The 15,833-nt window shown below is 49.3% G+C and overlaps 3 protein-coding genes across 10 annotated transcripts in view; 1 reads left to right on the top strand and 2 right to left on the bottom strand.

The window, feature by feature from the left end:
- ZCWPW1 (zinc finger CW-type and PWWP domain containing 1) overlaps window positions 1-3,497 on the bottom strand; it is a 43,946-nt gene extending 40,449 nt beyond the window's left edge. Inside the window, exons 1-2 of one of the 7 annotated variants that reach the window (XM_032459718.1) lie at window positions 3,341-3,497; window positions 1,209-1,316 (exon numbers count right to left, since the gene is read on the bottom strand). The gene's annotated coding sequence lies outside the window, so the exon portion shown is untranslated. Of the gene's footprint in view, window positions 1-1,208; window positions 1,317-3,302 lie in introns of all 7 variants that reach the window. The other 6 variants (XM_032459717.1, XM_032459715.1, XM_032459712.1 and 3 more) reach the window with 6 other exon arrangements.
- Window positions 3,498-4,231: 734 nt separating this feature from the next.
- MEPCE (methylphosphate capping enzyme) lies at window positions 4,232-9,415 on the top strand. The gene is made up of 4 exons (XM_032459711.1): window positions 4,232-6,990; window positions 8,185-8,403; window positions 8,572-8,698; window positions 8,815-9,415. The coding sequence occupies exons 1-4, from the start codon at window positions 5,308-5,310 to the stop codon at window positions 8,865-8,867; spliced, it is 2,082 nt and encodes a 693-aa protein (XP_032315602.1). The 5' UTR covers window positions 4,232-5,307; the 3' UTR covers window positions 8,868-9,415.
- A 973-nt stretch (window positions 9,416-10,388) lies between these two features.
- PPP1R35 (protein phosphatase 1 regulatory subunit 35) lies at window positions 10,389-11,685 on the bottom strand. Of its 2 annotated transcripts, none has more exons than XM_032459709.1 (4): window positions 11,296-11,685; window positions 10,963-11,215; window positions 10,746-10,882; window positions 10,389-10,639 (listed from the first exon to the last, which is right to left on the bottom strand). In XM_032459709.1, exons 1-4 carry the CDS (start codon window positions 11,536-11,538, stop codon window positions 10,466-10,468), a joined length of 807 nt encoding a protein of 268 aa, XP_032315600.1. In that variant the 5' UTR covers window positions 11,539-11,685; the 3' UTR covers window positions 10,389-10,465. The 2 variants fall into 2 exon arrangements, with proteins under 2 accessions (XP_032315600.1, XP_032315601.1); XM_032459710.1 differs by having other exon boundaries at window positions 10,423-10,593.
- Window positions 11,686-15,833: the final 4,148 nt, after the last annotated feature.

Here is a 15,833-nt window from a genome sequence, read left to right as displayed (position 1 = left end):
ATAATGTGCCATTTCTCCTTTTTAACAGATGACAAAATATGTAAAGAGAGGTTAAGTGGTTGGCCCAAAGCCTCAGTGTTAACACATGGTAGAGCCAAGATGAATCCGGGCCTTTGGTTTCTAAATTCTAATAACACGTCTATTCTTCTCAATGATCTTATTTCTGGCTGTTGGTTTTAAGTACTTTGAGTGCCCTGGACCTGAAACTCAATCTTCCAACTCTGCCATCTCCCATTATAAAGAGATCCAAAAGCAGCATAGAATTGATCTTTTGGTTCATATATTCTTCCCTCTAAGGATCTGAGAATTTTAAGACCCTCAAATGATCAAGCTAAACACTCAGGCATTCAGGTTGTAGAATTCCTCCCTCCAGTCCCCAGATGAATTCAAAAGATATTGGGGATTTGACTTAGTGTGGTCACTGCAAGGCTGAATGTAAAGTATTTTTAAATTATGTCTTTGGTATTTTTCTGTTCCTTTTCTTAATTATATAAATGCAAATAATTCAAATGTGCTGTTCTAAAGTCACTACTTTTCCTTTATATTAAGGAGCACACCTTCTCACTGTTTCCATTCTTGCCTTCTTTATAATAATTCTAAATAGAAGCTAGAAACTGCATAAAATTAGGCTGCAAAATGAACAATAATTTTACCACAAATGACAAACATATCTTCTCCAAGACTAGAATTCCAAAAATGATCATGAGAAGTCCCTATGAATGTAATGAGAATTATAAGAGCTTTATGAGAAAAGCAAAATGAAAATTAGTGTATTTGAAATGACAAAATTTGATTTTTTAAAATGTATATCTATATAATATGCTTGTGTATCCATAAACTAGCTCTGGAAGAATACACAAGAAACTGACAAAAGTGCCTCTCGGGGAATGGAATTGGGTGGCTGGGGGTGGAAGGGAGCTTTCTACTGTAACCCCTTGTGTAACTCCAGCATTTTATACATACTTCATCATTTCAAAGTGATTTTTTAAAATTCTAACTTCTTTAAAGAAAATTAAGAGTATTTTGATCAAGGTAAAACTTTTCCAATATTTAGGCTTAAATCATTACATAAACGTATACTGACCTCTCTAGGCCAAAATGTGTTACTGGAGCCCCAACTAACTAAATAAAATTGTGGATCATTGTTGAGTTAATAAGATACAGTAAGGGTGTGATGAAGAACTTTATTTTTTAAAAAAATCTCTAACCTGATCAATAGAGAAGGGAAAGCCAGGAAGTCTCTGTCTGACAACTCGTCTCTGCTCTTCTGTTTTGGATGAAGTATTTTCTTCCACAATAGCAAATACTGAAATCTACTTCAGAGAGAGAAAAACAATTTTAAAGACAGTTAATAAATACACAACATACCAACTTCCATCTGACCAGCTAAATGACTGGGGGCTCTAGACATAGGAATATTTGAGGTTTTAGTTTCTCTTTTCCTACTTGGGATGAAAAAGAGAGGAAAAAAATCCAATAAACCTTTACATGTGAAAGTAAAAGAAAGTTCTATAACCACATCCTAACCACTTAACTGACATAAGAAAGAAGGGTGGATAAGGAGAGAAAAACAACTTAGAAGTAATAAAGGAAACCAAATCAGGTGTTTCAAAAGATAGAGTTTCCTTTCACTTAGAACACTAAAAATCATCACTCTTATTTTAAGATGAAATTATCTAGTTCAGCGTTCTCAGTGTGATCCAAAGAACCTCTGGGGGGTCCCCTCCCTTTTCCAACTACTTATCTGTGTTAGGCTGGGTTTTCTCATATTCTTCAACCAAAACAAACAAAACAGATTGATTTCAGAAACAGAAGAAAATCCAGCTGTTTTCTATTAAGCCAAACATGAAAGAGATTTGCAGAAATGTAAAATAACACCATTCTCCACACTAAATTTCTTTCATTTAGGAAAATATTTTTTTCATTAGAATGTTATCTATGCTAATACATAACAGGTTTATTAATGTTACTTTAAAGTTAATATTTAATTTTTTCTCAGTTTAATACCTAATATATTAATATCAATAGATGCATAAATAGAGATAAACCAATCTTTGGAGTCCTCCATAATTTTTAAGATTATAAAAGGGTTCTGAGACTAGCAAGTTTGAGAACTGATCTAGCCAAACAAGTTAACTCAATTTTGTCAATATTTTTCAAAAAGCATTAATCCCTCCACCCACCCACCCCCATTTAGAATGTGCTTACAAATTTCCCTCCTCCTAACTATCCAGTTTTTCCTTCTTTATATTGTCCCTTGAACCCTTGGTCTAAGAGAACAAAAGTAAACCCTTTAGAATTGTCCTCTAACACAGATCCTGTCAACCTTAAAAAAACAAACAAACAAACAAACAAAACCTGTATTTAAAGACCATATTTAACATCTCCTTTAAGCTGGAGTTTGATTTCCCTATGTCATTAATGGCATGTAGGCCTCTGTTATTTTCATGCCTCCATTAGGAAGTTTTCTTTTCTTTTTCTTTTTTTCATGTGTGTGCACTCAGCAAGCATGATTTAAAACTTTGAACAAAGACAGAAAGAAATGATCCCAGCTACTGGTACTGCCCATATTAGACTACGTAACAAGACATTCACTGTCATAACTACTTGAACTAAATCTTTTACAGAATCTACGGTGACCTAAGGCTTCTTGGTTCAGAGAGTGCAAGGAAGGAATGAGATAGGGCCACTTACCACCAAAACGGACTCTCTATTGGGACCCTGTCTTTGTTCACACCCTTAACTCCCTGAAATGCTTCCATGGGTGCCCCTAACTGTTCTCGACCTCAAAGTAGCCTTTTTATGTTATTTTCACAACACAGAAAAGGGCACATGCCCACGAACTCCCAGACCCCTGTACCATTTTTTTTCCTCACAGAGTGACAAGGTTTGGAACGCTAAAAGGCCTCCTCCTGCCTTTAAAGCCAGAGGGAAGAATTTCCTGCGATCCGCATTTTCCCTCTCTTTCCTCACCAATTGTGTCTTAAGAACAGCAATTAACATGGGAGATACCACCGGGTCAAAAGTCCTTGACTCCCCTCAAAGGGTAAAACAGTGGCTTTCTAGCCTCTCTTCTCCATCAAGAATCCCAGAATGAGAGAATTTCCCCTCAGCTCCCCCTCCCCGCCCCCACCTCGCGGAGGCACGAGGATCCTCATTCTCGCTCAGCCCTTGATATTGGGTTACTCTTGTTTGTTGGGAGTGAGTTTGCGTTTATAGATTCTAAGGAGAGGAGTAAGAGTCGGTCGTCGCCCTGAAGAGAAAACTTCTCCTCAGAAGACAGATACCAGGATTGCCCGCACCTAGAACCTTCAGCTGCAACCGGAGAAGCACTAGGTACCTTCCGAAGCGAAGAGGACCTAAGAGCGAGGAGCAGAACGAGCTACTGCCGTGATTCCAAAAGCTCCTCCAACCTCGACCCAGTTTTCCCGCCACCAAGGAAAGGCGCGAGGCCACGCACGAGCTCCACCCCCACCCCCAACAGCGGCGTGCGCGCAGGGCTGGGGCGCATGCGCAGCTGGAAGCCGCTTCTGCGTTTGCGCAGCAGTGTTATTGCTGCCATCTTCCAACCGAAGGCCGTGTAAAACTACAAATCCCATAATCCTCGTTGGCCACTGTTCTTAGGTTGCAGAATAGCGCCTGATCGTTCAGAAAGCCTATCTTCCTTTTACTAATTTTTCTCTCTGCTCCAGACTGCCTTTTCCTTCCTCTTTTCGTTCCCTGATTCCCATTATTCCTTTTAGTCTCCTCTACGCCCTTAATTTGATATTTTGAGACTATCCTTAACCCCACTCTCGTCTCTTCTACCCTCTTCTCAGCCACAGGACCTGCACCCCCAAGTGCTGTAGGCAGGGAGAACGGGCCACCTAGTACCCCCTTGGAAAGGGCGTTAAGTAGCTTCTTTCCCATTGGCTGAGGCAGGGGGCCCAAAGCAGGCCGAAACCTCTTCCCCGCCCACATTCGTTTTTATATAAGGCGGCGCGAAGCCGCAGCGCGCGCTTGGGAATGCCTGTGTACGAGGGGGCGGTGGCAGTGTTGGTGGATGTACAGCTATTGGTGGCTGTGGTGGGCGCCGGGGTCGTTGTCCGCGGGCTGGGAGGCTCGTGCGCAGGCGTCGGGTGGTGGGTGGAGGCGTTGGTGTAGGGGCGGTGGAGGCGGAGGAGACGGAGGAGAGGGCGTGGTGTCCCCAGGTGATCGTGATTGGGGGAAGGCTGGGGAGCGAGAAAACCACTCGGCCGTTTCGGGGAAGAGGAAGTTGGACTGTAACATCGGTTGTTTTATTGCCTTTTTTTTTCCAGTTCAGCAGAGAATATTTTCCAGGGGGGGTGAGTTAAAATGATCTATCGTATTATATTGAGAACAGTTTGTAGGAAGACGGTTAGTACGCTCCACTCTTTCCTTACCCCCTACTTTTAGATTCACTCCTCCGCTCCCTCGCAAACCCTTCTAAATAGGTGGGCAAAGGGGGCAGCAAGTTATGAATAATTCATGAGGGCCGCCCCGTTCCTCCCTCACGCCCTTCCGAATCGTGCTGACGCACGTTTCGTGTACCAAACCTGAGGAAGCGACGTAACAGTCCCCGCCCCCTCGGACGCAGGGCGGGGCGTCATCTCCAGCACGTGCTGCATCTACCCGCGCAAGTCCAAAAGGGTGTGCGCAGGCGCTGCCCGCTAGGGGGAGGAAGGAGGCGGGGTAGGGAGGTTGCTGGTTTTAGAGCCGGGCGGAGACCGCTGAGACTCATTCCTCAGGAACAAGGGTCGGGTGTCAAGGAGACCTTTTCACTCCAGCTCCCCGACCCCCGCCTACGGTGGGTGGGATCGCGCGGCACAAAGGATATCAGTAGGGACGGACATAGCTGCGAAGGGAAGTAGGGTGTCAGTTTCGGGTGGTGGGCTTTTTTGGGGGGGGCTGAGGGAGGCTATATTTAAACTCCCGGAGCCGTTAAGTTGCTTCGTACTCAGATGCGCGCGCAACCAGGGTGGTGGCGGAGTGCGCATGCGTGATTCCGGGACGAGAGGAACGCGCTCCAGCAGTGCGCGCTCGCGGCGAAGCGGTAGTGGTAGAGGAGAAAGGGGTCGGCGCAAGCGCGGTTGATTCCTCGAGTTGTTCGGGTCTCGCGGGCATCTTGTTTTGATCTCGCGGGCGAGTGGGGCGCGCTTCGGGGGAGGCGCTTGGGCGCGAGACTAGGCGAGAAGAGCAGAGCTGCGCGCGCACTCGGGAAAGGGAAGGGAGCGGGGTCTAGAAAGGGGGGTTAAGTCCCCTGGTCCCCCCTGGTTTCCCTCGACTGGGACGGAATAAGGGGAGGAAATGATCGAGATGGCGGCGGAGAAGGAGCCGTTTCTGGTGCCAGCCCCGCCGCCACCGCTCAAAGATGAGTCGGGCGGAGGGGGCGGCCCCACGGTGCAGCCGCACCGAGAGGCCGCCTCCGGGGAGCTCCGCGGCGGGACGCAGCGTGGGCCGGGCCCGCGCGCGCACTCGGCGGGGTCCCCGGCTTCTGGGACTGGCAAGGAGAGCCCCGGGGCTGTATCCACCCCTCGGTTTGGCCAGTCGCAGCAGCAACGAGGGGGCGGCCCCCAGGCGCAGTCGCACGGGGAGGCCCGCTTGTCGGATCCCCACGGGCGAGCCGCTCCCCCGGACGTGGGGGAGGAGCGACGGGGAGGGGGCGGAACAGAACTGGGCCCCCCTGCCCCGCCTCGACCCCGTAATGGCTATCAGCCCCACCGACCCCCTGGGGGAGGTGGGGGGAAGAGGAGAAATAGCTGTAATGTAGGGGGAGGTGGTGGAGGCTTCAAACATCCGGCCTTCAAGAGGCGCAGGCGGGTTAATTCGGACTGTGACTCTGTCTTACCTTCCAACTTCCTCCTGGGGGGCAATATCTTTGATCCACTGAACCTGAATAGCCTCCTGGATGAGGAAGTGAGCCGCGCACTCAATGCAGAGACCCCTAAGTCATCCCCACTTCCGGCCAAGGGGCGAGATCCAGTGGAGATCCTCATCCCCAAAGATATTACTGACCCTCTCAGTCTGAATACTTGCACTGATGAGGCCCAAGTAGTTCTTGCTTCACCACTCAAGACTGGTCGGAAGCGGCATAGACACCGGGGACAGCACCACCAGCAGCAGCAGCAGCAGCAGCAGCAGGCGGCAACTGGAGGGAACGATAGCCACTCCGTGCTGCCCACAGCGCCCCTCACTCCCTCACTCCATGGGGAGGGCACCATACAGCAGCAGCGGCATAGGGGCCAGAACCGGGACGTCCCCCAACCCTATGAACTCAACACAGCCATCAACTGCAGGGATGAGGTCGTGTCACCCCTTCCATCTGCCCTGCAGGGTCCCTCAGGCTCCCTTTCAGCCCCTCCAGCTGCCTCAGTTACCTCTGCACCCCCATCTTCCTCCTCACGACATCGCAAACGTCGCAGGACTTCCAGCAAGTCAGAGGCAGGGGCTCGGGGTGGAGGCCAGGGTCCCAAGGAAAAGGGCCGAGGGAGTGGGGGAGGCCGCCACCAGGTCCACCCACTACCTGCAGCAGGTTTCAAAAAGCAACAGCGCAAGTTCCAGTATGGGAATTACTGCAAGTACTATGGGTACCGCAATCCTTCTTGTGAGGATGGTCGCCTTCGGGTATTGAAACCTGAGTGGTTTCGGGGTCGGGACGTCCTAGATCTGGGCTGCAATGTGGGCCACCTGACCCTGAGCATTGCCTGTAAGTGGGGCCCATCCCGCATGGTGGGCCTGGATATTGATGCCCGGCTCATCCACTCTGCCCGCCAAAACATCCGACACTACCTGTCCGAAGAGCTGCGTCTGCCACCCCAGACTTCTGAAGGGGACCCAGGAGCAGAGAGTGAGGAAGGGACCACACCCATCCGAAAGAGGAGCTGCTTCCCAGCCTCACTGTCAGCCAGTCGGGGTCCCATTGCTGCACCCCAAGTGCCCTTGGATGGAGCTGACACATCCGTCTTCCCCAACAATGTTGTCTTCGTCACGGTAAGAGGGTCTGCAGGCTCTTGGGGTGGGGCCAGGAATGATGAAGAGACTAACTGGGAACATGGCAGGGCCAGGTTATGACCCAGGGGGTTTCTGTGCATGCACCCCTCCATAGGAGAACCAAACCCTCAAGAGAAGGGTCTGAATCTGCGACTGATTCACTGGGTGTCTCTCCCCTCTTATAACCTGGAAAGGTGGGGGCTCTACCTGGGGTCTCTTCTCATAACTACAAGCCCCAAGATAGGGCTGACTCCTTGTGCCCTGCTCCGATCCTGTGCTGTAATCCAGACCTGTCCACCATCTGATAGGGGCTGCTGCTCTCTAGGGGATTTGGTCCACATGAAAACTTGTCCTCCAACCTACTGAAGGTGCATGAAGGGATGAGTGGCAGACATGCAGTGTCTTGGTGAGGGGTAGTTTCTGTTCTTCAGTAGGGACCTGTTTGCATTAGATGGTAGAGTTGGTTAAACAGTGTCTGACCAGGGACCTAAGTGACTTGGCCTTAGATCATCTCCACACTGACCCCAGATGGTGGGATGGGGAAAAATCAGAAAGTCCTCTGCATGCAAGCGTACCATGTTTTTCAGTGTCTGGCCCCGAACCGCACACGGCTCCCCATAAAGTGCCCCAGTTAGGCCACCTGCAGGAATAGCTGGCAGTGTGTTGGGTTCCACCTTGAAGAATGGACATTATGGAGGGTGGTAATGAGCTTCTCATCTAGGAAAGGTTTCCTGAGGGAGTGGGCTCATTTCTCTGGGAGAAAGGGGAGACTAGGTCTGAAACTGCCAGCCCTAACCACAGGGAAGGACCCCACAGTTCTCCCTTTCAAACCTGGGTTAGGTCCGTCTGCAGAGTGTTCAGTCACTCAGCTTAATGCTTTTGGAGTGGGAATAAAGTACTGGACAGGGTCTTGAGAGAACCCCAGCATTCTTTCTCTGCAGTCTGACCCCCTCTTTGGTGATCTCATAGGTAATTTGCTCAATTTAAAATTACCCTGGCTCCCTTTTTATGTTTGATTGGCTTACCACCAATAGAAACCAAGAGAATGAGACTCAGAGAGGGCGCCATCTGGGAGTTATTCTGAGGAGTATCAGGAGATGGTGGCCAAAGACTAAAGTCAGGCCATAGAGTAAGTTCTGTGGCAGCAGGGGTTTTCATGCCTCTGTTGACCTCATCCCCGATTCTTGCCCTCAGGGTAACTATGTGCTGGATCGAGATGAGCTGGTGGAGGCCCAAACACCAGAGTACGATGTGGTGCTCTGCCTCAGCCTCACCAAGTGGGTGCATCTGAACTGGGGAGACGAGGGGCTGAAGCGTATGTTTCGCCGGATCTACCGGCACCTACGTCCTGGGGGCATCCTGGTCCTGGAGCCCCAACCTTGGTCATCTTACGGCAAGAGAAAGACCCTTACGGTGAGTTGAGGTTTCTGTGGAAATTGGGACTCTCCTTTCTTTAGTTGAGGCAAGGAAGCAGAAAGGGAAGGACTTCCTGAATAAGGTGAAGAGGCCCCCCAGGTGGGCATCCTCTTCTACCGTCTGAGAAGGCAACAAGCTGAAGTGGTCCCCTGCCCTCCTCCCTAGGAAACAATCTACAAGAACTACTATCGAATCCAGCTGAAGCCAGAGCAGTTCAGTTCCTACCTGACATCCCCAGAGGTGGGCTTCTCCAGCTATGAGCTTGTGGCCACACCCCACAACACCTCCAAAGGTAAGGTTGGCTTATTTTGTTGGGAGAGGAAGGGAGGCCAGTCCTGGTGTAGGGTAAAGACCTTGTGGAGAGTCTTACAGTCCTGCCAATCCCTCCTGATTACACTCTTCTTTCAGGCTTCCAGCGTCCTGTGTACCTGTTCCACAAGGCCCGTTCCCCCAGCCACTAAGTGGCCTTCTGAACAGAAAGTGTGCAGAAGCTGCCTGCTGCTCCTAAGGACCTGGGGGAAGAGGAAAGTATCCCAAGGTCTTTCCTTTCTGGCTCCAAAAATAGTTTCCTTTCTTGGATCTGCAACGGAAGCTTTTCCTGTGTTGCTGCCCCAGCCTCTTCCCTACATCTCTGGCACCTAAGCAGCAAGCCCAGCTGTGCTGGAGTTACCATCATCTTCCTCTCCCCTAGCCCACTGGGCTGGATGGCATGGACTGTTTGCTGACCTCTGTTCTCCTAGGGCACGGGAGGTGGGGGGTATCAAGTTCTCTAGCCTTTTTCTCCTGTTCTCCCAAGGAGAGATTCTCATTTCTCCTTGGCTCTTGTCCCTAGCTGCGTTTCAGTGGACCACGGATAGATGGACTGAGGGTTAAAAAGGGGAAGTTGGTGGGGAGGCATGCAGGTACTGTGAAAATCCTTCCCTCTGCTGTCCCCCATTGGGAAAGGGGGTTGGGTTTGGAATGTGAGAACAGCACAATAAACTTGATGTTTAGGGCAGTGGCCCCCACACCTGTGTCTGGAGCATTCTCTTGGTGGGGGTGGGAATGGTACCTCCCAGTAGAACCTATCTTGTCTGCCTAGACTAGTCTTAAGGAAGAGGTTTTTCTGTGGTTGGGTTAGCATTGTTGAATGCTAGTGAGACTTGTACACAAGTATACAGAACCCTAGGTCAGGGAAAGGGGTCATATTGTGAATTTTGATGTGAAACTAGAAGAGTCCATCTACCCTCCCCCCAAAAAAACCCACTGACAAAAATTTTTTGTGGGAACTTTGGGCAGAAGACTAACTTTGGAAGAGTTAACAGTGGAGTTGAAGTGGAACCAGAAGAAGCGCTTGGACCAAGCCACCTACCTGCTCTGGGACCTACCACCCACCTTTTGTTTGTGCCTGCGGTGTGGAACCAGGCTAATGGGCAATTTAATTAACATGAAGCTCTTCTGCAGCTTGTCAAGTGTTCCTGGAGCTTTGAACATTCATTCAGCAAATACTGAGCGCTCCTGGGTCAGGGGTATACAGATGGGTCAGGCCCTTAAAGGTAAAAGGAGGTAATTTCCCTAACTAGGTGCTAGCAGCTGCCTTGTAGGCTCCTTGAGCCAGGTTTTGAGGAAAGGCTTCCCCCAAAGTGCAACATGTAGGTTGAGCCCTACATGTTAGAGTGATCAGAAATAAGTCGTGGGGGTGGGTATAGCTCAGTGGTAGAGCACACGATTAGCATGCACGAAGTCCTGGATTCAATCCCCAGTACCTCCATTAAAATAATAATAAAGTCGTGCAAGGAATATGTGATGTCGTCAAAAACAAAGGTGGTATCTGTGACTGAAGTCAGGGTAAGAGGTTGGGAGGGTATGTAAATCCGCCTTGGGCAGTGTTTTCTACTTCTCATCGCTACCAAGTTCCTTTAAAAGGGGGCCAAAACCTTGACTTCCTGGCAGCTTCCAACCTGAGGCTTTACCCTATCTTAAGGCTCCCAAGAAGAGTCCCATTTGTTAGCAAAACCGCTTTATTCTGATAAATAGTTTAAACAAAAATATGAACTAGCAATCCAGGGAGCTGCCAAGTCTATGCTTCCCATCGTCTCAGCGTCCGATGCATGAGAAAAGTATCCTCTGAAGGGCGGGGCCGGAGTTGAAGCCGGAGAGGGGGCAAACCTTCCAGGGTCAGGTGTGGAGATTCATAAAATAATGTATCTGGATCACACAAAATGGTCATGTCTGGCCCTGGCCCAGGCGGCTCCTGTTGGAGCCCAAAGCAAGGTTACACTCGGGGAGGGGACAAAACCCGCGGCAGTGAGGGAGAAGGGGGAACGGGGTCGGGGGGTCCTCAAGCCCAGGTCCCTCACCTTTGGGAGCGGGGCTCGGGCCTGCGGCGGCAGAAGCGCCAATTTCTCCCTCAGCGCGGCGTTCAGAACCTGTTCCTCGGGTACCTGCAGGCTCACCAGGTCCCGGAAGAGCCGCTTGGAGCGCGGCACATTCAACCCTGAGACCGCGGGAGGAGCGGAGGTGAGCGGAGCCTCTCGCCCCGACTCCCGCGCCCGGCCAGCCGCCTGCCCCCCTCACCCTCGGCCACGCTCTCCTCCAGGCCGCAGCGGGTCTGGAACGACTTTCTCAGCTGTTCCTCCACGGCCTTCGCGGCATCAAACTGTCCCCCGGCTGCGGCCCGCGCGGCCTGCAGCTCGAGGCTCAGGGCCAGGCTGCTCTGTTGGGCGGGCGTCCCCAGGTCCTTCGGCGCCGCGGGCTTCTCGCTCGGTGGGGCGGCGGCCGGCGGCGGCTCGAACCGGACCGGGGAGGGCGGCGCCAGGCGGAAGCGGACCTGGGAGCAGAGAGCGGGACGGTGAAGAGGCGGGCGCGGGGTCGTCAGCGGGCTGGCGGCCAAGCCTTCCCCTAGGTCACCTGCCGCCCCTTGCGGGCCCCGCCACGCCGGGCCGCCCGCCCCTTCCGCTGTCCCGGGCTGCGGGTGGACAGCCCAGGGCTCTCTGACCGCGGGCTCAGGCTCAGGCTCAGGCTCAGGTCCAGACCGGGCTCGGGCACTGGGGCTGCGGGGTCCGGGGCACGAGGTTCTGGGGGTGGCCCTGGGGCCGCCAAGGCCCCGCCCCCTCCCACAGACTCTAGCTCTGACTTCTCACAGCCCATCATCTTGGAATGTCTGCAAAAATGCGGGATCGCTGGGGGCCAAGGGTCGCAGGACTCGAACTGGCCACCTTTCCCCCGCCCCTCTCAGACGCCGCTACCGAAAACCGTACGCAAGGGGACGGAGAGACAAGCCCTCCCCCGCCCCATTGATGCTCCTAACCGTCATTTCCGTTCCTCCGCCCCCTGTCTCCCGGCGGGCTTCCGCCTGCAGAACCTCGCCCCGCCTCTAGGCTGGGGTTTTAGAGCTGACGCCCGGCGAAACCCTACGGGTCCTCATCAGGACCATTTCGCCTTCTGAAACCTGTGTTACGGCATCCTTGCCTGGTCGAAACGTCAACTGGCTTCTGCTGGAATCCGGAATGTGTCAGTCCTTTCTGTTGGGGCACCAGATAGGACAGCTTTAACTTAACGATCCAGCGCCCCCGCGTCGGACCTCCCTACTCTATGCCTCCACAGCATCTCCAGGCTTTCGGTCATTCCTGAACCACGACCGGAGCCCCCCTACTATGAGTGGGGGCGTGGCTCGCTGACCCCAACCCTGGGCTCTGTCCTAGGACCCTGGGCGATCGTGGTTGGTCGAGCGGTAACTGCCTCATTCAGCCCTACGGCCTTTTGTGACTTTTTCCTCTTCGAGGGGTCCGTAAAATATTCATCTGTATGAACAATAAATGTTTATGTTGAGTACAGTTTTAAAAAAGAAAGGCTTTGTGGACATATCCTGGAACCCTGGACTGCAGGGCAGGAGACTGGAGCTCTCGCCGTTCCTGGGGGCAGGTCCTCTCAGTTCTGTGAGCCTCTTTCTTCTTGTGTAAAATGTACTAAGTTGGGTTCAACTCTCCTAAGGCGCTCCCAGAGTGGTTAATACTTAGTCAACAGACATGTTTGTGTGCCACTTTTCAGTTTCTTTTCACATCCTTTATCTTCTCAAGAAATGCTGTGGAAGATCAACAATGGATGGCGTTACCACATTTTAGAAAAAAAAAAAAGTTTTGAGGCTCTCAGTGGTGAAACTAGAGGCTTTCCTGCTAGTCAGGAAGAGGAAAGTACGCCCATTCCCTCCACTGCAGATCTTCTTGGACTTATGGTAGGGTTATGTCGAGATAAAAATATCCTAAAAGTCAAAAATGCATTTAATACAAATAACCTACTGAACATCATAACTTAGCCTACCTTAAATGTGCGGAGAACATTTACATTAGCCTATAGTTGGGCAGAACCATCTAACACAAAGCCTGTTTTATAATAAAGTGCTGAACACCTCATGTAATTTATTGACTACTGTGCTGAAAGTGTATGGGTACAGAATGGTTAGTGACTGCAAGGCTGACCAGAAGCTGCAGCTCACTGCCTCTGCCCAGTGTCATCACAGGAGCGTATTGTACCACATACCACTAGCCCGGGAGAAAGATCAAAATTTAAAATTTGAAGTACAGTTTCTACTGAATGCTTATTGCTTTCACACCATCATAAAGTCGAAAAATTTTAAGTCAAACCATTATAAGGTCGGGGACCATCTGTATATACATTGTTTTGTATATCTGACTTTGGAAACATATATGTTTTACATGATTATATGATAAAAATTAATTTTAAAAACTCAGTCTCTAAAAGTTGAAAGTAAAAACGAATCTAAATGTATATCTAGTTGGTAGCCTAACTACACAGAAGAAAAGTCTTCTGAATGACTTGGAAACAAAGTAATTTAGCTATACATCCCAAAGATCTACCCTAAGGACAAAATTTACTGCTATTAAAAAAAAAAAACTGCCATAAAATCTTAAATTGTATTCAGTAGTCATATTGTTGGGAATAGGTGAAAATGGGTAGGTTAGAGCATAATTATCTTGATGTTATCTCAACTGGAATATTGGAATAGGAGAAAAGACATACAAATATAAACTCACTGATGCTGTGCAAATTACCTATATTAAATTTAGGATGTATCTTATTAACCCATGTTGTATTTTAGCTTAGTTTTTTAGCTTAATTTTTAAAGTATATACTAATTCTGTGCACTGAAAAGCCCTTAGAAACAATAATGGACCCAGTGAGCACCCCTGGCCCTCAGAATGTGGTAACTAATTCCATATCTCTGGGCATTTCAAAAACTATACACAAATGTTCATAGCAGCTTGATTCATAATGGCCAAAAACTGAAAACAACCCAATGTCCTTCAACAGGTAAAGAGTTAAACTGTGATTTACCCACACCATCAAATACTACTCAGCAATCAAATGGTGCACACTATTGATTCACACAACCCCTTGAATGAATTGCCAGGTTATTATGCTGAGCAAAAAAGCCAACCCCCCAAAATTACACACTGTAGGGGAGGGAAATAGCTCAGTGGTAGAGCATGTTCCTAGCATGCACGAGGTCCTCAGTTCAATCCCCAGTACTTTTATTAAGAAAATAAAACATTTTTAAACACTTAACATGCTGAATGGTTCCATTTATACAACATTTTATAAATGACAAGAATTTAGAAATGGAAGACAGATTGCCAAGTGTCAGGGATGAAGTGGAAGAAGGGGAGGTGGTGGGAGGGAGCTGGGTGTGGTCATTAAAGGGTAGCACCAGAGTTTGTCTTTGGTGTTGAACTGCTTGTTTCCCTTACTGTGGTGGTGGATACAGGAACCTACACAAGTAATAAAATTATATAGAACTTAATACTAATACACACATGTGTACAAAACTGGAAAATGTGAATGTGATTGGTGGATTATGTGAATGTCAATATCCTGGTTGTCATAGTATAGAATAGTTTTGCAAAATGTTACTGCTTTAGTCCATTCATGCTTCTATTCACAAAATACTATAGACTGGGTGGCTAAACAACAAAAATTGACTTCTCACAGTCCTGGAGGCTGTGAAGCCCAAGGTCAGGGCACTGGCGGATTCCATGTCTGATGAGGAACCACTTCCTGGTTCATGGATACCCATCTTGTCACAGTGTGCCCACGTGGTGGGAGAGGCAAAGCAGCTCTCCCGGCTGTCTTTATAAGGGCACTAATCACCTAGTCACTTCCCAAAGGCTCCACCTCCAAATACCAACACACTGGGGATGAGATTTAAACATATAAATCTTCAGGGGACACAAATATTCATTTAGTCTATAGCAGTTATCATGGGGGAAGATGGGGGAAAGTGTACAAGGGATCTTTCTGAATTATTTCTTACAACTACATACAAATTTACCAAGATCTCAATAAAAATTTTAATTAAAAGTAATGTTGGGTTTGGGAAGAGGGGCAGTGTGTGAGGGTGGGTGTAGAGAGCAAACAAGATTAGCCAAGGGTGGAGGACTGTCGTAGCTGGGTAATGGGTCCATGGGGGTTATCATAATATTTTCTTTACTTATATATATACATTGGACTATTTGTATGATTAAAACTTTTGGGGTTGTCTTTTTTTTTTTTTAGGAGGATGAGATAGCTTTGGCACCCAGGAAGTGTTGGAGCTGAAACTTGAGACTTTGCCTCACCCACCCCACGCCCTGGCTGTGCTGATGGATAGAAAGGCCCTACTGAAAGTGAGTTCAGTGTGAGTTCAGTAAACTCCATTCCTCAGACTTAAAATCTAGCCACTACCACTTCCCAGGCCCGGACACAGAGATAAAAATAAGCCATTCTGTTTGCCAGCTTATGTTATGGGCCTCCAGGAAGTGGAAAGTTCATCGAATGACTTTAAAGAAACAATATGAATATGAGGATGGGTGGGTGGGGGTGAGGGAGTGAGGGGTCTCAGTCCTGCCCCGACTCTTCCTATGATTTTTTTTTTTTTTTTTGGCTGGATCAGGCTGAGAGCCCTGGGATTGCTTTTCCCTAAAAAAAAAAAAAAATTTCCCCCTTTAAGAAGTTACTGCTAAATGAGGACGATTCCTTCTCTATCCTTAACTTTAGAAACTCCTCCTGGCAGTGTGTTCTAGAGCTGTACCCTCTTCTGCCAAAGATGGATTCCAATTACATGTCACACCAAACCAAGCCCTGACTGGGGGCAGTAGAAGGTGGGAAGGGGGAACCCAGGAGGAGGGAAGAGAGAAGAGAAATTGTAAATATGGTCCAGGAACTGACACCCCTCTACTCACAGCAAAGGAGGGGAGAATCAGAGAAGCTTCCCTGACTCTACTACCTGAGATTGCCAAGTGAGGGTGCCCATCCCCAGCCCTCATTAGCCAGCCCCTCCCTCTACTCTCCACGCTGGGGAGGTCCCACCTGTGAATCATCGCCCATCCAGGGGAGGGTGGGAGAGGAGAGAAAAGTGGATACTGAAGGAAGAGGGAAAGAGGCACCAGAAG

The sequence above is a fragment of the Camelus ferus genome, chromosome 18 (assembly GCF_009834535.1).
Source record: "Camelus ferus isolate YT-003-E chromosome 18, BCGSAC_Cfer_1.0, whole genome shotgun sequence".
Classification (NCBI taxonomy): Eukaryota; Metazoa; Chordata; class Mammalia; order Artiodactyla; family Camelidae; genus Camelus; species Camelus ferus.
Note: the sequence above shows the minus strand (reverse complement) of the source record. Positions and strands in the feature narration are given on the sequence as shown.